Here is a 27,621-nt window from a genome sequence, read left to right as displayed (position 1 = left end):
TCCCCAGCGGGCTCCAGTACCGCATCCCCAACGGGCTCCGGTGCCGCATCCCCAGGGGGCTCCAACGCGAACCCCATGTGCTGGGCAGGCAGGACACAGCGCACGGCCTGGAGCGGGAGGCTCTGCTGGTGCTGCGCTCGCCCCCACCTGCACTGAGGTTGAACCGGGGACGTGAGCCCCGTGACTCCGGCTCTGACCCCCGGTGCCGCCGCCCTCGGGCCCGGCTCTAGGGCTCGCTTTAAGGCTGCGCCTGCGCCGTCCAGGCCGCAACCATCACCATGGCAACCTGTGCAGCAGGGGGCGCTCGTGGGACCGGAAACCCGGTGGGGTCCCCCCCGTCCCGGGGCTCGTCCCGGGTCCGCTCGGCTCCCCCCCGGCCCCCGGTGCCGCCCCGTGGGCTCCAACCCCCCCCGCACCACCCGGGTCCCACGTCCCGCTCATCCCGCCCCGGGGGCCTCCCCTCCTGTGCCCCCGCGGGCACCCGCAGAGCGCAGGGGGGCACGGACGGGGCTGCAGGCAGCGGGGACCCTGCCCGGGCAAGGACGGGGGTCCCAAGCCCCCCGCTCTGCTCTGCTGCGGTCCCGGTGCCAGGCAGGGGCTGGGATCCACATTCCCTCAGTCCCAGAGACCCCTGCAGGAACCCCCCCTCCCGCGGCGGGACCCCGCTGCCTGCCCTGAGGTGTGCAGGGCCGGGGGCTCGCACACGGTGGGCATGGCACAGGGTGGGCATGGAGGGCAGGGTGGGTATTGCCAGGGCAGGGTGGGCACTGCGAGGGCAGGGTGGGTATTGCCAGGGCAGGGTGGGCATTGCGAGGGCAGGGTGGGCACTGCGAGGGCAGGGTGGGCATTGCCAGGGCAGGGTGGGCACTGCGAGGGCAGGGTGGGCATTTCCAGGGCAGGGTGGGCATTGCGAGGGCAGGGTGGGCACTGCGAGGGCAGGGTGGGCATTGCCAGGGCAGGGTGGGCATTGCCAGGGCAGGGTGGGCATTGCCAGGGCAGGGTGGGCATGGCGCAGGAGGGGTGGCCGCGCTGCTTCCCCGGGCGGTCACACAGACCTTCCTTGATGGAGCGGGACAAAGGTTTTGTTCTTCTCCCAACACTGCAGCCTTGTGCGGCCGCGGCGGGCAGCGGCGGCAGGCAGCAGGCAGCGCGGGCCCCGTGCTCCCACGCCACGGCGCAGAGGGGGAGCTTCTCCTCCTTTGTCTGCTCCCGGCCAGAGCCGCACCGGAGCATCCAGGGAAGGGCCTTGGCAGGAGCCGCCCAGGACAGCGGCCAAGGTCCGCTCTGCCCCGGCACAGCCGCCACCGGCTCGGCCTCGCCGCGGGAGCCGAGCTCTTCATGACGGAAACCCGACCGGAGAGCATCCGGAGCGGGGCCGGCAGCCGCGCCTGGGGCCGGGGAGGACGGCAGCATTGGGGACAAGGACACCCGCGCCCCGTTCCCCCCTCGGCGCCCGCTGCCGGCCATGGGAAACGGCATGAGCCAGGTAACGGGGAGCGCTGGGGCGGCCATGCCGGGGCGGCTTGTCCCGGTGGCGGCGGCGGGACACGCTCTGCGGTGCCAAGCGGCGTTTCAGCTCCCGGCACCGCTTCCCAGGCGGGCTGTTTGCTGCCGGCAGAGCAAAACCGGAGGAGAAGGCGGCGGGGACGCCGCCGGCAGCGGGGGCTCGGTCCCACAGACCCCGGGGCTTGTGGAGGGCAGGGCTGACAGCGAGCCCCTCCGAGGGAGGGGGGAATCCTTTAAAGCCAAGGCACCGGCTCCCGAGCACCCACCGGGAGCCCTGTGTGACCCCAAACCCTGCAGTCTCGCACTCCCTGCTCAGCGGGGCCGGGCTGTGCGTGGGGCTCAGCACCACGGGACGGAGGGGACGGGCACCCTGTTAGGGTGGTTTGAGATTTTCCCTGTCAAAGCTGAACGGAGAATTCTCCCTGCAAAAATCTCCAGGTTCTAAGCTTTAAAGACCCCTCCTACACACACCCCCCCCCAGCCATTCAGTATCTGGGGAAGTGCCCAGTGCTGCAGACTGTTCTGCCCCATTATCCTCCAGTAAGGAGCGGGTCAGAAGGGTGCTGGGGACAGGAACGTGTCCTTATGCATGGCTCAGTGTCCTGCCCTTGGGAGCTGCCCTTGCCGGCTGGCGCTCTCCCACCCACTCCTCTCAGTGCTGCAGCTGATAGAAAACTGAGCCAGAATACTATGAATCATAAAGAAAACCTTTTTTTAAGCTGTTCAGGCAAGAGAAACGTTTTCAGACGTGGGCAGTGGGATAAGTGGGAGCCCAGCTGTGCTGGTGGGAACGAGCTCTGCTTGTCCAGGTCCTGGGCACCAAACATCACCGGAGGGAGAAGCCGCAGGGGAACCAGCTGGAACACGGGGTGAAGAGCCCGGGAGCCTCACTGCCCAGGCTGGGAGATAGGGAAGTATAAAATAGCTCAGGGGAAGAAGGTGTCCTCGTGCATCTGCAGTGCTATTAACAGAGGCATCGTCACGTAATTATCTTTTCATCACGAGGAGTGGAATTTCCCAAGGAAAATAAGATGAAGACACGATGTCCAGAGCGAGCTATTCCTGGGCTGTTAGGAACAGGCTCCCTGCAGCACAGAGCGAGGGGAGCAGAGCCTGGGGCTGGCCCGGGGAACTGCTGCATCCCCCGCTGGCTCCCCTATGCCTGTTGCTCCCTGTCCCTCGGTCAGCAGGGCTTCCACAAGTCACGGGTAGAGTGCGGGGCTGTACGAGGTGTACGCTGCTTGCTGAGCTCAAAGTTTTGATAACAAGGAAGAGCTGGCTTGCAGCACCCATGAGGGTGCCAGGGCTGCATCCAGCCCCGTGTGCTGGATCCCAGGGAGCCTCTGGAGCACACAGGATCAGGGGCACTGGCGCTGCTCCTGCCCTGTGCGTGGTCATGGTCCATTAATGGCAGAACTTTGGCCTTTCAGCCAAGGCCACTGCTAACCACGGGGGTCCTGGCGCGGTGGGTACGGGTACCATGGCACAAGGTCACTGCTCACCCTGCCCTTCCTTCCCCTTGTGTCCCACAGATCCTGCCCGGCCTCTACCTGGGGAACTTCATCGGTAAGCAGAGCCCTGCGGCCACACAGACGTCCTCCATCGGGGAGCTGGGCTTGAGCTGGTGCCTCCCTGCCTGCGAACGCTGCCCAACGCCCTGCCAGCACCCACAGGTGCTCTGCCCTGTGCTGGCAGCAGTGGAGGCACGGGGGGAAAGAGCAGGCAGAAACCCTCCACCTCTGCTTTGGTTGGGGGTTTCCCAGCTGTAGGTGCAGGAGGGGGCTGCCCACCCTCAGGGGGGGAATTTCTCCCGGAGGCAGTCACCCCTTCTCACACCAACCACTATTTTAAGGAGTTTTCATTCTCCAGGGGCGATTCATGACCACATCCTGGCATCTGCCACGCCGAACCGGCATTTATTAGTGCTCCTGCCTCCCTAATGGCTCTTTTGGCAGCTGGATTCCTGCTGGAAGTGTGAGAAAGTTGAAAACCGCTGGTGGGAATTGCCAAGACGATGTCACTGGAGCCAGAGCAACAGCCCCAGTCAGGGCACCCTGTGCTCCCCATGGAGCACGCTGGGATGAGCTGGGGGAGCTGCGGCTTGCTGGGAGCAGAGGGGCCCAGGTTCATCGTGGGGGATCATGCATGGGGGCTCTCGGCCTGATGCCACCCGAGCATCGCTCTGCCAAGCAATGCAGGGCGAGGACAGAGATTTCAGGCCTCCTACATGAAGCTCTGACTGCTCAGAGACGTTTTCTCCAGCCAAAAGCTGTTCCAGCCGCTGTAAGCCTGGATGCCAGTGTCACCAATCGCTGGCACTGCCTGCCCGAGGCGGTGGGAAGGTGATGGGCACCGTGCAAGGCCCCACAGTGGTCCCCAGCTCCATCCCCACATGCAGCCCGCCCGGCGCACCCGCAGAACGTCCCTCTTGAGGCTCTCTCCTATTAAAATTCACATCACGCCGTTGGCACATCACGGGCTGGGTTCCCGAGCCAAGGTCTTAACACCACGTGAACATTTACAAACCCAAAGCGATGAGATGGGAAACACTGCTCCTCCTCCCAGGCTGGTCATGGCATGAAAGGGAGACGGCTCCAAAGCCGCCCAGCCAGCAAGAGGAGCATGCTCCCCTCCCAGTGCAACCACCGCTGTGCCGGCCAGTGACCGGGACCACAGACTGGGATGTGGAGCGTTAGCAAGAAGCAGGTCATTGCCTTAGCTGAGGAGGTCCGGTTTCAATGCATGCAGCGGCAGAGAGGGCACGGAGTGCTGCAGGTCACTGCTCAGCTGTGCTCTGCACACCCCAGGTGCTCAGGCAGCGGGAGCTGAACTCGTGGTTGATCCAAATCCCTGCAGCTCCGCTCCCAGTTGACAAAGCAATCCCCGCGGGTGCAGCGAGTCCCATTGCCACGGGCGTGTTTGCACGGGGGGGTGCAGGCAGCCCATCTCCTCCCCATGCTGGGACAGGCACAGGCAGGAGCTGCTGGCTGGCAGAGGAGGGTTTTCCATTCGGGTGTGAATCCTTCCCACAGCAGAGCAGCAGGGTCCAGTGCCCTCCAGGCAGGAGGATGCGGTTTGGTACCACAGGGTTTGGGCTCCGGATTTCCAGGGTGCATCTGAGTGTTCACCCATGTCTCACTGCTGCACATGGTGGGTGTGGTGCTGGAGCAAGGCTTTGAGTGCTCTCCGTCTGCAGAAGCACGGTGGATGTGCTTGTGGGAAGAGAAGGGTAAGGAACAAGCACGTGCTAATATCTAGTTTTATCCTTTAGATGCCAAAGACCTGGAGCAGCTAACCCGGAACAAGATCACACACATCGTTTCCATTCATGAATCTCCCCAGCCCTTGCTGCAGGTAGGGTCCTGCACCCGAAGCCACCCTGTGGATCCCCCCAGCTCCTTCCATGCTGCAGCACCTTCCTTTCCCCCAGGCATCCCACAGCACGTGCACCTCTCCCCGGTCAGCGGTGCCAGAGGAGCTGGGCAGCCGGCCCGCATGGGAAACAGGCCCCTGTGTGATTTAACCCGGCCTTGAATGCTAATGGGAAACAATTTCCAGCCTCCAGCTTCATCTTGTTTCCCACCCTCTCCCATGAGCTGCCTGTCCCGCACTGCCCTCCCCTGCCAAGAGATGCTGTGTTGGGGGAACAAAGCTCCAAAGGCTGGCTGCAAGCATCCCTGTCACCCCAGCCACAGCACCCACATTCCTCCTCTCCCTTTTGTGTCTTCCAGGACATCACCTACCTCCGCATCCCCCTGCCTGACACCCCTGAGGCCAACATGTGAGTACCCTGGGGGTGCCAGGGCTGGCCTGGGGAGAACTGGGAGCCGCAGGGCATTCGGGGCTGAGGCGCTGCCTCCAGCTCCCCAAGCGCAGGCTGATGTCCCGGTGCTGGGGACCAGCTCAGGACCATGACAGCATCCCAGCTCAGTGACTGCTGGGGAGCAGGTCCTGGCCCAAGCGGGAGGTGCCTGGAGCGGGTGGAGGCTGTGGAGCCAGCCAAGGGTGCTGGCGGGGCTGGAGGTGTGAGCAGCCAAGCTCCTGCTGCCCCAGCCCCAGTCACACGAGTCCCAGGGCAGCCCCACACATCCCCAGCACCACGTCCCCATCCCCAGTATGGCCTGAGCTGCCCCCTCCACCTTCCCTTAGGGAACAACAGCACCGAGCTGCCCAGGTCTTGGCAGCTACTGGCAGTGCCTGTAAAGCAGCAGGCAGTTTGTTAGTGCTTCATCCCCAGACACGCAGGGCTGCTGGGCCTCCAGCCTAAAAAGCCCCTTCCACCCCTGAAGTCCTTATTCCACCTGCTTTGTTTCTCCTGCCAGCAAGAGGCACTTCAAGGAATGCATCACTTTCATCCACCAGTGTCGCCTGCACGGAGGGAACTGCCTCGTCCATTGGTAACGTTTCCATTTCCCATGCCTGATGTTGTGGCCCCCCCAGCACAGCAGAGCAAAGCCAGCCCATGCCAGAGGGCCCCGTGCCCGTGGATCCACCCTGGGCTGTGCCTTGTGACTCAGAGCCAGGGGCATGGGGCAGCCCTGGAGACGGGGCAGCTCCTGCTGCCGCTGGGCAAGCAGCAGAGCAGGGTTTGGGGCAGGCAGCCAGGCTGCAGCCGCTGCTCTCAATGCCCCGGGACCAGCGGGTATTTATAGGCACTGATGGAGGGGACCTTGGAAGGGCTCAGCTCTCCCAAGCTCCCGGAGAAGAGGAACTGAAATAGCTGGGGACGAGGGAAGGGGCAGGCGTGGGGTCAGCATGCGCTGCCGACAGCGGCCCTTTCCCTCGCCAGCCTCGCTGGCATCTCCCGCAGCACCACCGTGGTCGTCGCCTACGTGATGGCCGTGACGGAGCTGAGCTGCCAGGAGGTGCTGGAGGCCATCAGGACCATCCGGCCCGTGGCCAACCCCAACCCCGGCTTCAGGCAGCAGCTGGCTGAGTTCGGCGGCGGCGCAGCCCGCAAGGTGGGACCGGCCTCTGCCCCCCTGCTCTGCTCCTCAGCAGGGTCCCGGAGCAAGGATGGGTCCCCACGGGACCGGGCTGCTTCCCTGCTCCCCCTGTGGGCAGGCTGGGACCTGCCCTTGGAAACAGGCACCTTAGTTTGCTTCTTCCTCCTTCCCCAGGTCCGCAGGCACCTGAAGCAGAGGTACGGGGCATCCCCTTTCAACGATGAGGAAGAAATAAGAGCTTTGCTGCCAGCAGGCAGAGGGGGACCCTCCAGGACAGAGGGAGCACTGCAAGGACGGGTCCCAAGGGGCAGAGACATCAGGAGCACAACTCCCTTCCTGCTGCGGGTGAAGAGGACGTTCTCCTGCATCCCGGCTTGTCTGAAGTGACCCCAGCCACGGGAGAGGAGCGAGAATCACCCAATAGCCTGGGGGAGACGAAGGAGCCGCTGCACAGGGGGCTGTGCAGGGACCCACACCAAGCCCAGCTCCTTCTTCTCTTCTGGGGTGCGAGCGTGCCGTCCCCTGCCCTGGCTCGCAGGCAGGGGTTCACATGCACTGCTGGGCTCCGCAGCGCTCGGTGGGCTCAGCCTCTTCACATCCAGCATTCCGGGGACGCCTGGTGAGAGGCACCGGTCTCTGTCCCCACAGGGCCACCAAGGGGGTCAGCACCCAGGTGATGCCAGCAGCAGCTTTAGCACCTGGGTACCCGCTGCACGGCCCTCGGGGCACACAGGGTGTGGGTTTCCCCACCAGCAGCACAAGCTCCCAGAGCCGAGGTGGATGTGGAGCAGGGGCAAGCGGGTGCATTAGCAGGTAACAGCACCATAGCAAGGGGCCAGCTCCAGCCCGGCCAAGCACAAGCCCTGAGCGAGCACTGCAGCTTTCGGAGCCCATTGCACCCCATTCCCACCCATCCCAGGGCACAATCTGTACAAAGGGTGGGAACTAAGCATTTAACCTGGCCAGACCTCACTAAAGCAGAGCCTTAAGCCATTTTGCTTAAAGACTTTCTACGTCCCCCCAGTAATAAACACCTTTTCTCCACGATCCGCCTGGGGCACAGTTGTACTCCCCTGCGATAGCTGAGTCAGAAGGGAGATGCTGAGGAGGAAGGTCCCAGCATGGGGAAGGTCTGGAGCTGCTGAAGCAAGCAACAGTGGGCTGGACAGGGTGGGCTGGGGACCACTCTGCTGCCTTGCAGGCAGATTACGGGGGGGGGTGTCAGAAACCCAAGTGCCACACCAGGGCTCTGTATGGGGACAGGTTCTGCTCCAGGAGGGCCCTCACACGGAGCCCGTTTCACTGCAGCCCCTTCACTCACCGGGTCCAGGAGCCTGCTGAGAGCCCGGCACCAGCTGAGCATCCCAAGCATCAGCTCCCTCCCGGACCTGCCCTATTTAAACCTTTCCCTGGGGCCCAGCCCCAGGTGGGGAAGATGCTGATGATGCCCAGCTGGGTCATCAGCCCCTCTGCTGGGAGCCAGAGCATGGTTCTGGGGTCCCTGTCACCCCTCTCCCGCAGGGGAATGTGACCCCGAGGGGAGACAGGGACAAGGACAAATGCCAGCTGTGTGTGATGGGGTGCCAGGGTGAAAGAGCTTCCTGGAAAGCAGGGACTGCCCGCTCCCCAGAGACACCAGCATGGGGCAGAGCGTGCCCATCAGTCACTAATGACCACTGCTTCAGCCCTGCATGGTGGCTGAAGGTGAGCCCCCAGCCAGGCATCCCGAGGGTCCCTTGGTGCCCATGGTGCTGGTGCTGGGGCAGTGCAGGGCCCCCCATGCTGTGGAAGCTGCAGGGGATGCACCGAGTGCAGGGCAGGAGGGGCTGTGGTGGTTATGGTGTTACTCCCACGGGCTGTGCCACACCGAGCTCCACCTTTTGGCACCCTAAAGCTCCCTTTTGTTTCGGGGAGGGTAATTGAGTTGCTGCTGGGAGCCCCGAGGTTCCTGTGTGAGCAGCTCCTTGCCAGAGCCTCAGGTCCGTGGTTCCTCCCTCTGCCTGCAGGGCTGGTGCTGCTTTGGGGTGACCCACGAAGGCCAGGAGCCCAATTCCCACCTTGCTGGACAGGCACTGAGCCCATGGAGTTACCTGCACCCTCCACCGCGGGGTCCCACTCTCCTCCAAACTCCTTCATCCCCAGGCCAGGGCTCTCCAGCACCATTTACCCCCCCCAACACCCCAGGACCACGCACCAGGGATGGATGTGTGCCCTATACATGGCTGCACCCTCCTGTCAGCCCCATGCCAGGGCACGCTGTGGCACAGGGTTTCCCTGTGACCCCACTCAGAGCAACGGCACCTCCAGCCCAGCTCTGCAGCCCAGCAAAACGTGTTTAGTTTGGCAGATGTGGTTTGCACTGCCCAGGCGAGGGCAGGGTGAGCCCTGAGTTAATGTTTGACTCCTTCAGAAGCTCATTTTGGCATGAAAAGTTTAAGGGTTAAGCAGCTTCACCTTCCCTTGCGCAAAGCACAAATGGAGCCCCGAGGACCCCGGAGCATCCTCACGGATCCCGGGATAATCAGATCCACAGGTCCTGTGGGTCGCACGAGATGAAATCCCTGCTGATAGAGGCTTATCCCGTCAGGCTGGCGCCGGCTGCCATTGCCCCCTGGCCTTGCACGTAACCCGTGCAAGGCGCTGGGAGAGGCTGTGCTGCCCCCCTGCCATCGCCCTGCTTCCCAAGGAGAGATGCGGATCCTCCATCAGTGAAGGGGCCACGGGCGGGCTCAGTAAGGACAATGAACACCTCTGTGTGCTCCATGTGCCATCGGTGCCATGTGGCCACGTCCCCTTGTCCTTTGGGAAAGCCCGGGGCTGGGTGCTGTGATGCTGCTTATTCATTTCAAAGCTCCACAGCCCTGAGTGTGTCACCACTCATCCTCCTCCCTGCGAGAGGCGACTTTCTCTGACTCAGAGCTGGAAAGGAAACCCAACGGGCTGCAAAAGGAGACCTGGTGGCTGCAGGAGGGGCAGAGCAGCGTTTTCCCGTGCAGCCACACGTGGCTCTGCAGCAGCGATCGCAGAATCGTTGAACGGTTTGGGCTGGAAAGGACCTTGAGATCACCCAGTTCCAACCCCTGCCATGGGCAGGGACACCTCACTCAGGGTGAAATACCTCTTCCTCCTAAAAGGATGGCTGGGAGGACAGACCCTGCTGGTAGCTGTGGCTTAGGGAAGGATGCTCAGGAGCCAGCCGGGAGCGACGGGGCTGCTCGGGACCCTCGCGGCGCCCAGTCCGGTCCCAGTGCTGACACCCCGCTCCCCGCAGTGCGGTGTGGGTGCGGGAACCGCTCCCTGAGGCATGGGAAGGTGCCCAGAAGCAGCACCGTGACCACGGGCACCGGTTCTGCCCGGAACCCGGGGCCAGGGCTGGATGAGTCAGGCTCCATCCCCGGCCCCCCTCAGCCCTTGGCACTGCCCCTCTCGGCTCTTCCCACCCCGTTCCCGTTCAGCTCAGCAGCCAGAGCCCCGCGAAGCACGTGCAGAGCAGAGCAGAGATCCGGGAGATGGGGCAATGTCCCTGCTCACAGCAGCCTGGAAACCCTGCGCCTGGTCCCACAGCCCCACACACCCACGGGCTACGCTGGTCCCATGGGGGGACACGGCCCGGCCCCGGGGCAGGGAGATGTCCTGGTCCCGGGAGCAGGAGGATGGGGGGAGCGGCTCCCCTGTCCCCTGCGGGGGGTGTGCGCGGGTCCTTAAAGTCCGAGAGGAGGCGCCCGGGAGGGGCGCAGAGGAGTCCCTTGTGCTCCCTGGTGCCGTCCCCTCTCCCGTGCACTGCCCTGTTCCCTACCCCATGAGTGGCCCTGTCCCCCCTCCCGTGGCAGCCCCGTGTGTCCCGTCCCCCCCCCGCGGGGCTGGCAGCGCAGCCGGAGCCGGCAGAGTCGGGCGTGAAAGGGAAAGTGAAACCCGGCTCCGCGCTTTCGTTTTCTCAGCCCCAGCACGTTCCCGGGGCGCGGGGCAGCGATGGCGGCGCCGGGGGGGCCCATGCGGCTCAAGGAGTGGCTGATAGCGCAGATCGACAGCGGCCGGTACCCGGGGCTGCGCTGGGAGAACCGGCACCGCACGCTCTTCCGCATCCCCTGGAAGCACGCGGCCAAGCAGGACTACCGGCAGCAGCAGGACGCGGCGCTCTTCAAGGTACCCCCGGAGAGCAGTGACACCCCCCACACCCCCCCCGCTCCGGGAGCACCCCCGGGATCCGCCACCCACCTCCGGGTGCACCCCCCACGGTTCCCCAGAGCCCTGCTCCTTCTGCTGCCCTGGGAACCCCCTGTTTGGCTCTATGAGCACCCCTGGGATCCCCCACCCGACTCCATGTGCAACCCTAGGGCTCCCCATAGCCAAGCTCCATGCGCTTCCCTAGGACCCCCCAACACCCAGCAGCCTCCCAGGACACACAGCCCCAGTTGTACCCCCCCAACCCCATCCCCAGCGGAACTCTTGTCGAGAAGAGCTGGGGGCCCGGATGCTGGCAGCCCCCATGGCACAGGGCACCCTCTGCTCCCCCAGGCTTGGGCCATCTACAAGGGGAAGCACCACGAGGGTACGGACAAGGCCGACCCATCCACATGGAAGACGCGTCTCCGCTGCGCCCTCAACAAGAGCACCGACTTCCAGGAGGTGCCCGAGAGGAGCCAGTTGGATATCTCCGAGCCCTACAAGGTGTACCAGATCGTGTCCGACGGCACCTGGGCTGCAGGTATGTCCCTGCCATCCCTCCTCCTGCTCAGGACTTGGGGCTGATGCCGGCACTCTGCCTGTACAAGCCCCGTGTCCCACAGACGTCACCCTTCCTGGAGAAGAGAAGGTGCCAGGAAGACCTTACAATGGTCTTCCAGTGCCTAAGGGGCTACAAGAAATCTGGAGAGAGACTTTTTGTAAGGGCCTGTAGGGACAGGCCAAGGGGAATGGCTTTAACCTGCCCGAGGGGAGACTGAGATGAGCTCTCAGGCAGAAGCTCTTCCCTTTGAGGGTGCTGAGGCGCTGGCACAGGGTGCCCAGAGAAGCTGTGGCTGCCCCATCCCTGGCAGTGCTCAAGGCCAGGTTGGACACAGGGGCTTGGAGCAAGCTGCTCCAGTGGAAGGGGTCCCTGCCCATGGCAGGGGTTGGAGCTGGGTGAGCTTTAAGGTCCCTTCCACCACAAACCAGTTTGGGATTCAGTGATTCCTCCCCATTTTTTCCTCTCTGGGTGTCCCAGGCAGGCAGGTATCTTCCCAGGGGCTGTTCCTGCTGTTTGCTAGGAGCTCATCAGGTTTCCTTGCTCTCCACAGAGAAGGATGGTGACACACAGTCCCCAGCCAAGAACCAGCAGGTGAGCCAGGCCCCCGGAGCTGCCTGTGGACTGGAAAAGGTGAAAGCCCCAGATTCCCTCATGGCCCCCACTCATCCCTCCCCACCGCTGCTCTCCCCAGGACAGCACCGTGGGGAGCCCACAGGAGGATGCCCAGAAGGGCTCAGTGATGTGCCACGTGTCTCCATTGCCCCTTCTCTCTACCCACCAGACAGAGCAAGGTGAGGAGGGACCCTGGTCCCTGGCAGCGGGATGGGGCTGGGGACAGGGGGCACCCGCTGCCCGGCAGGAGGGACCTAGCTCCCCACAGCTCTGCACCCTGTCCTGTGTGCAGGCAGTGCCCATGGGGATGGACACCACGGCTGGGGCTCTGTGCCCCAATTATCAGGGGCTTTAGGGGCCCAATAATGAGCAGCAGGAGCATGAAGGACCCTGCTGCCCATCTGGCCCAGGGGCTGGAGCCCTCGGGGTCCCCTGGGGACAGCTGCCCATGTCCTTTTGCCACCTCATCCCTGCCCTGGCCCAGGGTGCCACTTGAGGGGAGTCTTCTACCGCTGGAACCCAACCCACGGCCACGTCCTCCCCAGGCCGCCGCCCTCCCTCCCCGTGGAGGACATCAACCACTCAGGTAGGAGCCGCGCTGGCAGGGCTGTGCCCCCCGGCCCGCGCTGCCACAGGCTGAGCCTCCCCTCGCCCCAGACTCCTGGCTCCACGTCCGCCTCTACTACTGCGACTTGCTGGTGAAGGAGGTGACGACGCGCACGGCCGAGGGCTGCCGCATCACCTCCCGCCCCGCGCCGGCCGGCAGCGAGCGGCTCTACGGCCCCTCCTGCATGGAGCAGATCGAGTTTCCCCCGCCGCGGGCGCTCGGGGCCAGCGGAAGGGTGGCCGGGATGACCGACGTGCTGGAGCGGCTCCTGCCGCACCTGGAGCGCGGGGTGCTGCTGTGGGTAGCACCCGAGGGCGTCTTCATGAAGCGGCAGTGCCAGGGCAGGGTGTACTGGAACGGGCCCCTTGCCCCGCATAGGGATGGGCCCAACAAACTGGAGAGGGAGAAGACCTACAAGCTGCTGGACACGCAGCAGTTCCTGCAGCGTAAGTGCCCAACTTGCCCTCCCAAGGAGACCTTGGTCCTGTGGGATCCCCGTGTCCCCTGACGGTGCCGGTGTCTTGCAGAGCTGCGGGGGTACCTGAGCCATGGGCAGCCCATGCCTCAGTACCAGATCCACTTGTGCTTTGGGGAGGAGTTCCCCACCAGCGCTGGACAACACTTCCAGAAGCTCATCATGGCCCATGTGAGTACACACTGGAGCTCACAGCATCCCTGAGCCGGGCACAGGGACCGTTGTGGTACCCAGACCTGCATCCGTCCTCCATCACTTCTGTGCCCCCGCAGGTAGAGCCGGTGTTTGCCCGGGAGCTCCTCCATCATGCTCAGCGCATGGGGCCGATGCTGCTGCGTGACTGCCCCCAGCCCTGTGCCCCCAGCCCCTCCAGCCACATCACCCACGTCCTCAGGCAGCTCTGCCAGCCCTGAGCCCGGGCAGAGGGAGGGGAGAACCCAGGCGTGACAAAGCCTCCAAGCAGGATGCTCATCCTCCCCGCGGCCCTGCTCTGGTGTGTGTGGGGCTCAGCACTGTGAGGCTGGATGCAGTCCAGCACTGACAGAGGCGGTTGATGTCTGCAGCCCCCCTCAGCATCACTGTATTTATTCCCGGGGAGCCATCCAGGTGGGATTTGCTGTGGTGTTTGGTGAGCTGGGGCACAGCCAGCCCTGCCCTCACTCCTTCAGCACCAGGACTCACCGTTTGCAAACCTTAGAAATAAAGGTTGTGTTTTGGTACCTCTGGCTCCAGTGGGGGGGCGGATGCCGGTCTAAGTGGGGCAGAGGCAGCTGGGGGAGCTGGACTTGTTCTGCCGCGGGTCCAGCCCCTTGGTAGGGGTGCAGGCAGCAGCGGGGTGCTCATCAGCTGCTCTGCTGAGCCTGTCTCAGAGGTCCTCAGTGCCCGTGCCTCAGTTTCCCCTGGTGAATGGAGTGAGAGGGCTCCAAGGAGGTGGGGGCTGTGCTGTAACCTGGAGCACAGTGTGGGGACCTGGCATAGAGCAGAGGTCCAGCACACTGCACACCATCTGGCACAGCCCCAGGCTGGGAGAAAACAGGCTCTGGGGTGGGCAGGGGGCAGCAGCCCCATCCCCATCAGCAGCCCCATCCCCATCAGCCCTGTCCAGGTCCCAGCTGCGCAATGTGGGCAGCTCAGGATGAGACCCAGGTCTTGGGAACTTCCCATGGGAAAAGAGGCTGGGGGACCCGAGGACCATACCAGGGGCTCAGCCAAGGCCAATACTGCCCATCTCTGCCCCGGGAGGCCGCGTCGTGCCAGCCCCGGGGCCGCCGGCTGCTGGCCGCAGGCCTTGGCAGTGCATCCGTCCGTCCGCCCGTCCGCCCGCCCGCAGGGACCAGCGCTGGCCGCCGGAGCCCTGCTCCGCCCTGGGAGAGGAGGGGCCGCCAGCGGGTTTTAACGGCCGCGCCGGGGCCGGGCGGCAGAGCGGGAGCACCGCGGCTGCCGGGAGGATGCAGCCGGACCTCCCCGTCGGCGACACGGTGCTGCGCAGCCCAGCGGCCCCCGAGCCGTCCGGAGGCCCCTTCCCCAGCGCCGAGGCCACCAAACCACCCTATAGCTACATCGCCCTCATCACCATGGCCATTCAGAGTGTGCCCGAGAAGCGCATCACCCTCAGTGGTATCTACCGCTACATCATGGGCCGCTTCACCTTCTACCGGGAGAACAAGCAGGGCTGGCAGAACAGCATCCGCCACAACCTCTCCCTCAACGAGTGCTTCGTCAAGGTGCCCCGCGACGACAAGAAGCCGGGCAAGGGCAACTACTGGACGCTCGACCCCGACTGCTACAACATGTTCGAGAACGGCAGCTTCTTGCGGCGTCGACGGCGCTTCACCAGGAAAAGAGGCCTCCGGGATGCACCGGGCACCGATGGGGACGAGGGGCGCGGGAAGCCCCCGAAGCAGCGGGCACGGGGGCCGCCCGCAGCCCCGCTGCCCGAGGAGGGGAAGGCAGAGGGGGGCTACCCCTCACCGGTGGCCACGGGGCGCCTGCCAAGCCCCACCACGCTGCCCGAGGGGGCCGGAGTGCCGGGGTGCCCCGAGCCCTGTGTGCGGGGGCAGCCCCCCAAGGCCAGGCAGCCCTGCCTGTACCTGCCGGATGCGCCGCAGCCCAAGGGGCCGTTCCTCGCCCCCCCGGAGAGCCGCCTGCCCAAGGACACTGCCCTCGGGGGGCTCCCGGCCGCGCTGCAGCTGCCCCGGCCAGGTCAGTACGAGCGCCCGGCGCCGCACGCTGCGCTGCTGCCAGCCCTGCTGCCCGTCCAGCACAGGGACCCCCAGCAGGACTCGCCGGCCCCCCCAGGCACCCCCCCGGGGCAGCTGGAGGGTGAGGAACCGGCCCCCCCGGGGCTGGGGCCAGGCCAACCCTTCGGGCAGGTGCCCCCCGCGTTCCCCAGCCCCCTCCTGGGCACGGGCAAGCCCCCCCCGTCCTGCTTCTTGGAGGGGGAGGGCTACGCGCAGCCCCCCCTGCCCGTTTTCGGCTCCTTCGGCCGCTCGGGCCCCGAGGCGCTGGGCAGCAGCTACCAGTGCCGGGTGCAGGCGCTGAGCTTCTGCGTGAAGGAGCGGCCCTGCGGCACCGCGCTGGAGCATCTCCTGGCCGCGGCACCCCCGGCCCCCGCTGCCCCCCGACAGGCGCCCTTCGGGGCCGTGGGGCCACGGGCGGGTGAGCAGAAGGAGCCGTGGGGGCCGGGGGGGGCGATCCCGCTGCAGGGGGGCAATGGGTACCCCCTGGGGTTGCCCCCCTGCCTCTACCGCACACCCGGCATGTTCTTCTTCGAGTGAGGGACCGGCCCCCCGCACCGAATAAAGCGCATTCCCCAACGCTGCCTCTGTGGTCTCAGTGCCCCGCTCGGGGTGGGCAGGGGCGAGCTGGGGGCCCTCTGCCCCATCCTGGGCGCTGGCTGGGGCACACGTGTCCCCCAGGCCACCGGCACAGCCTTCATCTCCGCCGGTCCCTCCATTGGGGATTTCTGGGTGGATGCGGTGAGGCAGCAGGGGGATAGGGCATGGCCTGGGTCAAGGGACCCGCATCCAGGTCCTGTGTCCCTGGCAGATGCTGGGAACAAGGTCCTGCTCCAACGTGGAGCCAGGAGCATGAGAAGCCCTGTCCTGGGGTAGCAGGAGGGAACCACATCCATGAGGGGCAAGAGGATGTGCTGCAGCAGGAACGAGCCCCCACGGAGCCCTGCTGCTGCCTCACTGGGCCTGGGACCACTCAGAGCGCCTGGATTCTCCCATATGCCACACATGGCACAACCAGCACCAGCCTCAGGACACGGCTCCAGAAAGATGCCGGTGAAGTGGTGGCACTCTGCATGGGGCTTTGCTCTGTCGGGACAGGGCTCCCGCCCCACTTTGCCCCTGCTCAGGGCTGTGCCGGTGTCCGCTTGGGGTCCCAGCAGGTCTCTGCAGATGCCCCGAGGCCAGGGCACCCCTAGAGCCCGGCTGTGCCAGGGGCTGCGGTGGGAACGGGCAGGGAAAGCAGATTCCTCCCATCTGAATCACACCGGGCGGCTGCTGGTGAGGAGGCACTGGCTGAGTCACCGCTGCCGGCACCGGGCTGGGCACCGGGGAGGGCTGGGGGGCACCGGGTGGGCAGGCTGTCACCCAGCCACCAACATCTTTCCACTGGAGCAGCATCTCCTGCAGGGCTGGAATAGGGGCAGAGCGATGCTGCCAAGTGGGGTGCTGAGCCCATGCCCCCATCCTGCCCACCCCACACTGGGAGAGAGGACCCCAGGGCACGGCAGCCTCAGGCAGGCACGATGCCGGGGCTGAAGAGCGCACCCCATGCTGATGTGGGAAGCTGGTCTGGGGCTCCTCAAGCCCAACGGCACCTCAGTTTGGCCAATGCAGGGGGTCCCTGCGGGGGCTGCGCTGACACCGAGGGACAGCCCTTGCGTCACTCAGGGACAGGGAGCACTGTGGCCGCGTCAGCCCCGTTATCAGCCCCCAGACGGCGGGGCCATGGCTGCGTCCCAGCCCCGGGCAGGGCAGGGGGGGGCCGCGCCGCTCAGCCCCGGCCTCTCTCTTCTCCCGTTTTAGTTTTTCCCTTCCCCAATGGAAAACAATATTTGAGCGCCTACATCATGCTGGCGGCTCCGGCGCGGCGAGCGCGGCTGACCTCAGCCCCCTCCTGCGCGCTCCCCCGGGGGCGCCGGAGGAAGCGAGGCCGCGGCTGTGCCCAGGGGCCGTCTGGTTCCCACGCAGCGTGGCCAGGCCCCGCGCCCGCCCCGGCTCCCCACGGCGCCTGGGAACACGGGGATGGGGTCCCTGCCCTGGGAGCAGCGCGGCACCGCATGGAGCATCCCATTGCCCCGAGAGCTGCAGCCCCCGGGGACGGGCAGTCCTAGCGCTCCCCCACCTCGACACCCAGCCCGGTTCATGGCTCCGGCTCTCCCTGCTCCTCCCTTGCTCGCAGTGGGTGGCCTGGCCCCCGGCCCGCTCGCCCGTTCCCAGCATGGGCCGTGCCGTGGATGGGGACTGGGCTGCACCTGGTCACAGACTGAACCTGCTGCCGGTGGTGCCGGTGCTGGAGGTCTGCCCGCTCCCCTTCCCTCCCTGCAGGAGCCGGTGCTTGTGCAGGCAGGGTGGGTGCCATGGGGATGGGTGCAGGGGTGGGAAAAGGCTGAGTGCGAGTGCTCAAGCCTGCAGGATGGATGCTGTGGGCCCTCATGCAAACACCCCAGACTGAGCCAGGTGTATGTGGGGGTGACCAAGACCCCATACAAAGGATGGCACTGGTTGCTATAGCCTTTGCTGGACCAGGATCAGCCCTATCACTGTGCCCACTGACCCCTGCGGAATGGGTCCCTTCCCCCGGGTTCTGGGGGCTCCCAATCCCCGTTCTGCCCCTCATTTGGGTGCATGGGATAGGGCTACGGCTGCTTCCACAGGTAGCAGCCCACAACCCCCCTCTCCTGGCTCTGATAAAGGCACAGTGGGTGCCCCTGTGGGGTCTCGGGGCAGGAGAGGCTGGAGAAGTGGCTGGGGTGGTAGGGGTGGGGGTCCCTTACCCTGTGTTTGGGGCACTGGGATGTGCTGGTGCCTCTGCATCCCTGTGCCACGTCCAGGAACAGATCCCCTCAAGCAGCTCAGGATGCCCGGAGCAGCCGTGGGTGAGGGCCTGGCCGGGAGCGCCATGGGCCGCCCCACGGCAGGGCCCTGCAGCCCCCGGGGCCAGACAGGAAGGAGACGTCATCGCCGCGGAGCGTAACTCAAACCAGATGGGGCCGCGCTGGCTTCCAGGCCCGCGGGGTGGTCACCGACAGGAACCGGCCAAAGGCTGCCGGCAGGAAGCGCCTGGGAGGGACGCCCGCAGCGGGAGGCAGCGTCCGGGGGCCCCGGCGGCCTTAACTGCTTCGGGGCTGGCTGCACCCCCGGGGGCAGGGGCACCTGCCCCACACCAGCCATTACCTGGGCATCCCACCCCACACGGGCAGATGCTGAAGCTGTGAGGACACCTTCGACCACCCATCCATCCCCTTGCCCCAGTACCCTGCGGTGTTCAGACCGCTTCTGCACAGCCAGGGCCCCGTTCTGTCCCCTCTACTCTGCGGCCAAGACATCCCACCCCTTCCCATCCCATCCCATCCCATCCCATCCCATCCCATCCCATCCCATCCCATCCCATCCCATCCCCTCCTCGGTTACCTGCAGCCCTCAGACTGCACTGGTGAGCAGAGGCACAGGGAGGTGGCCGGAGTGACCCCCCAAGTCCCAGGGAGGCGGGGGGCAGAGGGGGGCTGCGGGAAGACCTGTACATTTATTTACAAGAAGACAAGAGCCAGGTAGGACCCCACGAGAAGTGTCCCCTGCCCCATGGGGATGAGCCCAAAGCCCCCGGTGGGGCTGGGGGTCTGGTGCCACTCCGGTCTCTCCCCAGGGTTCTTCCAGCAGGCACAGAGGGCACAGGCAGCCCTGGAGCAAACACACAGCCCTGGCCGCAGCAAAAGCCAAAGCTGGAGGGCAAAGGAACCTCAGGACCCCTCCCCACCGGCCCCCAGCCCTGCACGGGCAGGGCTGGGAGCTGCAAAGCCTTGGGGATGCTCATCCTGCAGCAGCACTCGGGAGCCCCGCGGGCGCGGGCAGAGGGGAACGGGTCCGGGGTGAGGCGGAGGAGCGGGGGTCAGCGCCGGCTCCCGCAGCGCGGCCGGTCCCGGGAGCCCCGTTCGCGGCCGCCCGGCAGTTCCGCTGTGTTGGTGGTCGGGCTGGAGCGGTGCTCGCAGGAGCGGGGGAGCGCGGTGCAGCTGCTCCGCATTTCCTCGCTCATCTTGATCCGGTGGCGCCGGGGGAAGCAGAGGTTGCGCTGTTCCCCCGCTGGCAGAGCCGGAGGGCAGGGAGGGCAGCAGGAACACAAAGCCTCCTTCTTCCCTCGCTGCCTCCCAGCTGGGGACGGTGCTGGAAGAGCGCTCGCCGCTTCCTCCCTTCCTGTGCGAGCCGCAGCTCGGGGCCAGCGCCGCGCCCGCACGCGTGGCCGGCCAGGGAGGAGGAGGAGGAGGAGGAGGAGGAGGAGGAGGAGGATGAGGAGCAGGCTCAGCCCCAGCTCCGGTGCCAAAGCGCCGGGGTGAGGGTCCACGCCTGCCCTCGGCGTCCTCACGCCAAAGCGCAGCGCTGGGAAGGGCGGCTCAGGGTCCAGAGCCAGCGAAGGCAGCGCAGGGCTGCGGCATTTACAGGCAGAGTGGGCAAGCCTTGGGTCCAAGGGAGCAGCGAGGGCGCAGGGCGGCTGCCGTGGTTTAAACCCAGCCAGCAACAAGTACCACACAGTCCAAAAGCAGGACAGCAGCTCAGGCCCTGGGGCTCACGCCAGACCAGCCTTTCTCCTCCAAACCCACAGGAAGGAAGCCCAAACGGAGCAGAGATGCCGTGGGTTGGGCACTGCGCAGCCAGGCCAGGGATGAGATCGGAAACCACCGCTCAGGAGCAGCCTCGCAGTCCGAGGAAATCCACTCAGGAGCATCGGCTCAATGGGGATGGGCAGGGATGCTTTAGGCATTCCCAGCAGCGGGTCCCTGGGGTGGGATGAGCTCAGTGCAGCAGCGGGTGCAGGTGAGCCCGGTGGTGTCGCAGCCCTGATGAGTCCCACAGGGACTGGGTGCCAAGGCAAGTGCAGGCCCAGGAGCGCAGCGGAGCAGCACCCATGGAGGCGGTGGTGTGAGGCACGGAGCAGGGATGCAGCATGTGCCACAGTGACATGGGATCCAGAGCATCATCTCGCAGCAGCACGGGCAGGGACAGGGCTGAGCAGCTCCAGCCCCTGGCCCCACAGTGGGAGGTGAGGACCCCAGCAGGGTCCTGCTGCCGTCCAGAAGCAAGAGTGACGTGAGACCCTCTGAAGCGGTTCCTCGCTGGCCTCGGCTCAGCGCGGAGCCCTCGCTCAGATGCCCAGCGCCGTCAGTGACCCCGAGCTGGTGATCTTCTTGAAGCGGTTGGCAGCGCACACCCCAATGAAGTTTTTCTGTGAAGGGGAAGCAGGGGCTGCAGCGCTGGATCCTGAGCCAAACCCTGCACCCGGGGCTGGGGACAAGGGGGCAGCCACCCAGGCACAGCTGAAGTGCATGGGACAGGAGCACATGGCTGATGCTGGGGCTCATCCCCTACCCTGTCCTGATGCTGTTCCTGCCCCTAAAAGGTGCTCTTGGGGTGGGCTCAGGGGAGATGACCGTGAAGGGACCAACACTGACAGGGATCCCGTCGTGGGGGCAACCACACAGGGGACCTGGGGCTGGGGAGCCCTTTCTCCAAGCTTAGGAGGTCAGAGAATCGTAGAATAACTGGGTTGGAAGGGACCTTCTAAGGTCCAACCCTTGCAATGAGCAGGGTCCCCAGCCCTTGCATCAGGCAGCGACACAGACCCATCCATGTCCCCCAAACCACCCACCAGCACAGGTGGAGGCTGGCAGCCCCCCAGCACCACTGCCCCTGCCCGGGCTGTCCCCCCCGCACCTTCCAACGCCTCCTCATGACGTATTTCTTGAGCAGCACTTGGGACTTGAGCCGCCGGTTGCAGCGTTTGGCCTTTTCTGCCAGGTTGTTGAGCCAGGGATGCTCCAGGCACTGGCTGGCGCTCATCCGGGCGCTGGGGGCGAGAGGAGAAGCATCACCCCCGATCAGCCCCTTCTCCAGCCACTCAGGAGCCCCAGAACCCCATGAACCAGCCGGAGGGGTGGGAGCAGGGATCAGAGGGGCTGGGCAGGACCCCGAGGGTTCAGCACATCCTGCTTGGGACAAGTGACACTTTAAAGGGACAAGGGGCTCTGCTGGGGACAGCCAACAGCAAGGGCAGGGCACCGTGGGGCTCCGTTGGTACAGGACATCAGGAGATGCTGCCGGTGTGTGGTACCCAGGGGCTGAGCACACAGCTTGGATGCCACCCCAGGACCCCCATGGCCGCTGCCAGCCCCACACCTCTTGTCCTTGATGATGAGGTTTGAAACAAAGTCCTTGGCCTCGTTGGAGACGCTCTCGAAGGTCTCCTCGTCAAAGTACCAGTTGGCAGCCAGGACGTTGTTGAGCGTCTCGGTGTCATTGTCACCCAGGAAGGGGGAGAGGCCGCTGAGCCTGGGGGTGCAGGGGGTGAGGAGTGAGACCCCCCCAGGCTGCAGCACCTCCCAGAGCCCCCAAATGAGCCAGCCTGGCCAAGGGCTGCCCCAGCCACACACACAGGGTGGCTGCCGGCCCCATATCCTGCCTGCAGCCCTTGCCCATCTCCCCGTCCAGCACCCACCAGCACCCCACTAAGGAGCCAGAACAGCTCTGCTCCCCAGCGTGGCACCGGCAGCCCCGACGTACAGCATGTAGGTGATGACACCCATGCTCCACATGTCCGTGGTGTAGGAGACCTGCTCGTAGTTGACCACCTCGGGGGAGAGGAATTCGGGGGTGCCGAAGTTCACCTTCAGCTTCTCCTGGGGGTTGTACCTGCATCCAGGAGGGGAGTCAGCAGCAGGGGGACGGGCTGCTCCCCCAAAGCACCGCTGCCCTCCCCAGCCCTCCTGTGCCAGCCAGGGAGAGCCAGGGCTGGCAGCCATGGCCAAACCACAGCCCAGAGCAGGTCCTGGGGGTCCCAGCACCCTAAAGGGCTGCGGAGATGCAGGATGGGAGGGAGGCAAGGAGGAGGGATGGAGCTGACCTTCGAGCCAGCCCAAAGTCAATGATCTTCACCATGTGCCCAGTGGCAGCGACGCAGAGGATGTTCTCAGGCTGTGGGGACAGAAGCCATTGCCCCACTGCCAAGGGGGAACGTGTCCCCAGTGCACGGATCTGGCAGCCCAGGGGTCCTGTGCTGACCCACCCACTGCCCCCCGTGTCCCTGCTGTCAGCACCCAGCCTCACACCTTGAGGTCGAGGTGGAGGACACGCATGTGGTGCATGAAGCGGATGCCCTCACAGATCTGCCGCACGAACACCATGCAGTCCACCTCCGTCAGCTGGTAGTCGTCATCGATGATCCGCTCGAAGAGCTCACCGCCCTCCACACTGCATGGGGACAGAGAGCGGGGTCACCCGGGGGCCCTTGCATGCCAGGGGGACCCTAACCCAGCCCCTCCATGGGGACGCTGGTGGAGAGAGAGGACACCGCAGCTCCCCAGGGTTCATAGAGCTGCATGGGAAAGACCTGGGTCACCTCCACCCTCACCACAGCCATGAGAGGGAGATGCTGTCCTGGCCAGGCAGAGCCTGAGGTTGCCTCTGAGCCTGGAGTAAGCCAGGGAGGTGCCCAAGAGGGGACGGGCAAGGAGGGGGACATTCCCTGGGGCCAACCCCTTCTGCTCGGTCAGGGTCCAGCACATCTGCTTCATCTCTGGAGCATCCCCATGGTGGTGCCCCTCAGCCAGGCACCAGGCCGCTCACAGCACTGCCCCAGCACTCACAACTCCATGAAGAGGATGATCTCCCGCGGCGTCTCGATGGCATCATAGAGCTGGATGAGGTTGCGGTGGTTCAGCTGGTTCATCACATCGATCTCCAGCAGCACCATCTCCTGCAGAAGAGCCCCGTGGGGGTCAGTCCTGGCCACCGGCACCGGGACGGGCTGTGCCGCAGCATCACAGACACACCACGCGTGACACTGGCACCCACCACCTAGGCCATGCCACTTGCGGGTGGCACCGTGGCCAGGAGGTGCCCCCGCTCTGCCATCGCTCAAACCTTGTCCTTGGCACCCTGCTTCCGGATCACTTTGGCCGCCAGCTTGAGCCCCGTCTGCTTCTCTGTGCACGTGTGGACTTCACCAAACTTGCCCCTGGGGGGGGATAGAAAGTGATGCCATCACCATCAGCCACCCAGGCTGATGGAGACCCCCGCCCTGTGCACCCACTCTGCCTAAAGCACCAATCCATCAGGACAAGGAAAGTCCCATTGACCCAGAGCCACTGCCTAAGGCAGGATAGCAGCTTGAGCAGTGCTGGGGGGAGTCCCGGGTGCTCCTCACCTTCCCCCGGCCCCTCCTTACCCCCCCAGGATCTCCTTGGAGCTGAGGTTGAACTGGGAGCTGATGCTGGCAGACCGCAGGGTGACGATGCGGTGAGCGAAGGGCGCTGGTGGCGGAGGGACATCATCTGCCCAGAGAGGAGGGTTGGGGTGAGCAGGGGGACGGCCCGGACCCCTATGATGGGCATCCCAGGGTGCCCTGGGCTGGACACACATCCAGGTGCCGGGTGAAGTGAAGCACCCAGTGGCACTGCCCAGCCAAGCCTCTGGGTGCAGGATGCGGCCAGGTACCGAGTATCCCGCTGCAAATCGGGGTCTTCTGGCTGCCTCCTGCACCAGGGGATGGAGCATCCCCCGAGGGGACCCTCACCACTGCCCCCAGCATCACCCCGCCGCACAGCACCCAGCTGCATGGTACCCACCCCGCTACACACCCGCTCCTCAGCATCCCGCATGCCACGCTCGCCCTCTCCAGGCCACGCTGCTGCCTGTCACCCTCTCTGGGCCACCAGCCCTCCACTCGCCCAGGGCTCCCCAGCACCCAGCCCTGGGCTCTTCCCCAGGCGAGGGCAGGAGCCCCAAGGCACCCCCAGGCCCTGCGGCCCCGCAAGGGCGGTGCTGCCGGACACGGGGACACGCTGTCCCCTGCCACCGGCCAGGCGGCGGTTGTCACTCCCGGGGCTCCTCTTCCTCCCGGTGCCAGGCTGAGGCCGGAGCAGCCCGGGGAGGGGACACGACGCATTTAGCCCTGTTTACAGTGCAACAGGAGCTCGAAGGCCACCGGGCAGGCGACGAGCCAAGAGCATGAGCAGGCAGCATGGGAGGGCAGCGTGGGCAGCAGGCAGGGTGCTGGGACCCCCCAGCTGCTGCCCCACAGAGGGTCCCGGGGTGCGGGGACAAGGCAGGCACCCCACAGCCTTACCCAGTATCTCGAAAGGATCTTCCTTCCCGAAGTCGGGGGTGAGGTAGGGGCTCGGGGGTGGCTCTGCCTCCGTCGAGGACGGTTGTCCCGCAGGGCCAGGCTGCTCCGCAGGGGCCTGCCCCGTGGCACTGGGCAATGTCCTCTCCTGAGGGGTGCCGGGGGGCTGCTGCGGGGGCTGCAGGTCCCCCTGGGCTGAGGGGACCGGGCCGGGCTCTGCCGGCTCCATCACCGTGGTCTCCTCCAGTATCACCTCCATCGCCGGCCCCTCCGCCCAGGGCTGCTCGTCCCTGGAAGCAGGAGCAGGAGATGAGCAGAGCCGAGCCCGCAGCGCCCCGAGCCCAGCGCCTCTGCCCGGAGGGAGCCGGGGCTCAGCGGGGGACGGGACCCACCCCAGGAGGGTGCGGGTACCTCTGGCAGGCGGCCGGGCAGCTCAGGCTCTGCAGCAGAGCCGGGCGCGGGGGCTCGGCGCCCCTCGCCTGCTGCTTGCCCGTCTCCTCCGCCTTTGCTGCTTGCTCCCCTTCACCCGGGGCCGCTGCCTCTGCGGGCTCCTCGCCTCCATCCCCGGCCTCTGCCGCAGCTGGGGGAGATTCCACCTCTGCAGCTTTCGCCCCTCCATCCTGAGCCTTCACGGCGGCCGGAGCCTCCTCCTTTGCTGGAGCCGTGGCTTCCTCCTTGGCAGGCTCTTCCTTGCCTCCATCCTCAGCCTTCGATGCTGCTGGGGGTTTTTCCACCTTTGGAGCTTTCTTCCCTCCATCCGACACTTCTGCAGGAGCCGGGGCTTTCTCCTTTGCAGGTTCCTCTTTGCTTCCATCTTGAGGCTTCTTTGCAGCTGGGGTTTCCTTTGCCTTTGCTGCTGCCTTCTCTCCATCGTGAGCCTTTGCAGCATCTGGTGCCTTCTTTGCAGGACCTGTGGCTTTCTCCTTTGCAGGTTCTTTGTCACTCTTTTGAGCTGCTTTTGCAGCTGAGGCTTTTTCTCCCTTTGCCACTTGTTTCTCTCCATCCTGAGCCTTGACAGGAGCCGGAGCCTTCACAGGTTTTTTATCTGCTGGGGTTTTCTCCGCCTTTGCTGCTGCCTTCCCTCCATCCTGGGCTTTCACAGGAGCTGGAGCTTTCTCCTTGGCACCAGATGTGGGTTTCTCCTTTGCAGATTCTTTCCCCCCATCCTGAGCCTGTGCTGCAGCCAAGGCTGCCTCCTTGGTGGGTTTTGCCTTCTCTTCTTCAGCCTCAGCTGCAGCTGGAACCTTCTCCTCCATGGGCTCTGCTTTCCCACCACCCTCAGGCTCTAACCCACCAGGAGCTTGCTCCTTCGTGGGCTCATCCTTCCCTCTATCCTGAGCCTCTGCTCCAGCCAGGCCCTTCCCCTCTGTGGGCTCTGCTTGCTCTCCTTTGGGCTTGCCTGCAGCCGGAGCCTTCTCCTCCCTGGGCTCATCCTTCCCTCCATCCTCAGCCTTAGCAGCAGCCGGAGCCTTCTCCTCTATGGATGGTGCCTGCCCTCCTTCAGGCTTTACGGCAGCCGGAGCCTTCTCCTTCCCTGGCTCATTCTTCCCTCCATCCTGGGCCTTGGCAGCATCCAGCACCTTCTCTGTAGGTGCTGCTTCCCCTCCATCGTGTTGCTCAGCTGAAGCTCCCTCTGCCAGCTCTGCCTTCTTTCCATCCTGGGGCTCTGGAGCAGGTGGGGCTGGCCCTGCCTTCCCTCCTCCCGCCTCTCCTGCTGCCTTCTCCTGCCTATGCTCTCCCTTCCCTCCATCCTGTGCCACAGCAGCAGCCGGAGCCTTCTCCTGCCCGGGCTTGCCCTTCCCTCCATCCTGCACCTCGGTGGCAGACGTCTCCATACCCCCTTGGGGCTGGGCAGCCTGGGGGGCCGCTGGGGCTGCAGTGCCCTCTGCTTCGGGGGGAGCTGTGCCCCCAGCCCCGGGCTCGCTGCCTGCCCCACCGCCCTGCTCCATGGGGATGCTCCGGGCAGGAGGCGGCTGCCCTGGGGTGCTCCTGGCTCAGCGAGGATCCTGCGGGAGAGACGACGGGAGCTCAGGGCTCCGTGGACCTGCAGAGGGGCGCGGCGGGACCCGGGCAGCGGCTTTGCTCCCTCAGAACAGGGGCAAGCAGAGGCCACCGAGCCAGGGACCGTGCCACAAGGCGGTGGCACAAGGCTGGTGTCCCCCTGTGGCCGCAGGTCCCTGCACGGCCCCATTGTGCCCCGATATCTGACCGGGGGCCCGATACCGGCACCTGTCGCTGCCACGGAGCCTCCGGAGCGCAAACAGCCGCCGCGGGGCAGCCATGGTGCCGGATTAGGGCCACGTCCCTCGACGGAGGGGTAGGAGAGAGCGGCTGCGGGGTGGGCAGCAGGCGGGGTGGGCATCCCTGGCACTGCCCACCCCAATGGCTCAGCCCTGCCCGGTGGTGACCACAGCTTCTTTCTGTGCCCTCCCCACCAAGGGGACCTGTTGATGCCAACCAATTGCCTCCAAACCAGCACCCGATCCCCAAATCCAAGCTCTGTCCCGGGCTCCGCTGCTCTCCCTGCGCTGCCACCCCCATCACCTTGCCCCAAAACACCCCCTGCGCTGCCTGTGCAACCACTCGGAGACCAGCACAGACCCAGGACAAGCCCACCAGCGACCGCAGGAAGAGGGGAGGCACTCGTTGGTCTGACAGGGACAGGAGCTAAAGCAGAGCTGTCTCTGGCGGAGCAGACCCACAGCTCAGAGCGGGGATGGAGCCTTTCCTCCCTGGCTGGGGGCTCCCGTGCCCCAGGGACCCCTCCCGGCCCTTTTACCTGTGCCGGTGCAGAGGGCGGTCAGGACGGCAGCATCCGCACTGTGGCAGCGCCGGGAGGGAGCAGCCTCTTCTATGCCGGGTGTAACGGAGCCGGATTAGCGCGGGCAGAGGAGGATCCGTTACAGCAGCGGGAGCCGGCCCTTTCCCAGCACCTGTCGCGCTGGAGCCCGTTCAAAGGACACGGCCCTGCCCCGCGGGCCGGGATGCGCGGCCTCGCTGCGGGGGGCGGCCCCGCACAGCACCCCCGGGCGGGCAGGCACCGGCCCCGCAGCGCCCCGCGACATCCCCTGGGGTGGCCCGGCTGGGACGGACACAGCCCAAGCAGCCAAGGGCTTCCACAAGGTGGCCACTGCCCACCCCTGGGGATGGCAGCTGGGAGCGAGCATTGACAGCGCTGCCCCCCGGGCAATGAGCTGTGGCCAGCTCGGTCCCGTCGGGCATCAGCCCTTTGGGAAGGCAGCTCCAGGAGCACAATGTGGCACCCAAGGGCATGGCCACAGGTCCCTGGAGCAGAACTGACAGCAGTTGGGAACTGGGCACTCGCCAGTGGCAGCATCCTCTGGAACCTCCTGAAAGACACTGATTTCCTGCAGAATGAAGAGTTTTGGGGATTAGGAGAAGA

The 27,621-nt window shown here is 65.7% G+C and overlaps 3 protein-coding genes across 3 annotated transcripts; 2 read left to right on the top strand and 1 right to left on the bottom strand.

Moving 5' to 3' along the window:
* The first annotated feature begins 1,019 nt into the window (after positions 1-1,019).
* DUSP15 (dual specificity phosphatase 15) lies at positions 1,020-13,435 on the top strand. Its single transcript, XM_057432259.1, is given in 16 exon segments — positions 1,020-1,486; positions 3,039-3,072; positions 4,778-4,860; positions 5,238-5,287; positions 5,829-5,903; positions 6,296-6,467; positions 6,627-6,837; positions 10,283-10,368; positions 10,371-10,595; positions 10,968-11,157; positions 11,729-11,769; positions 11,870-11,969; positions 12,275-12,376; positions 12,448-12,843; positions 12,925-13,043; positions 13,145-13,435. Coding segments are annotated over 16 exon segments (2,046 nt in total). The 5' UTR covers positions 1,020-1,465; the 3' UTR covers positions 13,286-13,435.
* Positions 13,436-13,958: 523 nt separating this feature from the next.
* On the top strand, positions 13,959-15,688 carry FOXS1 (forkhead box S1). Its single transcript, XM_057432249.1, has one exon. It carries the CDS (start codon positions 14,321-14,323, stop codon positions 15,647-15,649), a length of 1,329 nt encoding a protein of 442 aa, XP_057288232.1. The 5' UTR covers positions 13,959-14,320; the 3' UTR covers positions 15,650-15,688.
* A 4,526-nt stretch (positions 15,689-20,214) lies between these two features.
* On the bottom strand, positions 20,215-27,154 carry MYLK2 (myosin light chain kinase 2). Its single transcript, XM_057432247.1, has 12 exons — positions 26,998-27,154; positions 24,630-26,224; positions 24,222-24,508; positions 23,322-23,427; positions 23,018-23,111; positions 22,741-22,850; positions 22,204-22,345; positions 21,999-22,069; positions 21,659-21,787; positions 21,275-21,427; positions 20,813-20,945; positions 20,215-20,324 (listed from the first exon to the last, which is right to left on the bottom strand). The coding sequence occupies exons 2-12, from the start codon at positions 26,165-26,167 to the stop codon at positions 20,244-20,246; spliced, it is 2,844 nt and encodes a 947-aa protein (XP_057288230.1). The 5' UTR covers positions 26,168-26,224; positions 26,998-27,154; the 3' UTR covers positions 20,215-20,243.
* Positions 27,155-27,621: the final 467 nt, after the last annotated feature.

This window comes from Pezoporus wallicus, unplaced genomic scaffold, assembly GCF_028554395.1.
Source record: "Pezoporus wallicus isolate ANWC-B61680 ecotype Strahan unplaced genomic scaffold, APGP_CSIRO_Pwel_v1 contig_12500, whole genome shotgun sequence".
Taxonomy (NCBI): Eukaryota; Metazoa; Chordata; class Aves; order Psittaciformes; family Psittacidae; genus Pezoporus; species Pezoporus wallicus.
This window is presented reverse-complemented; position numbering and strand designations above follow the sequence as displayed.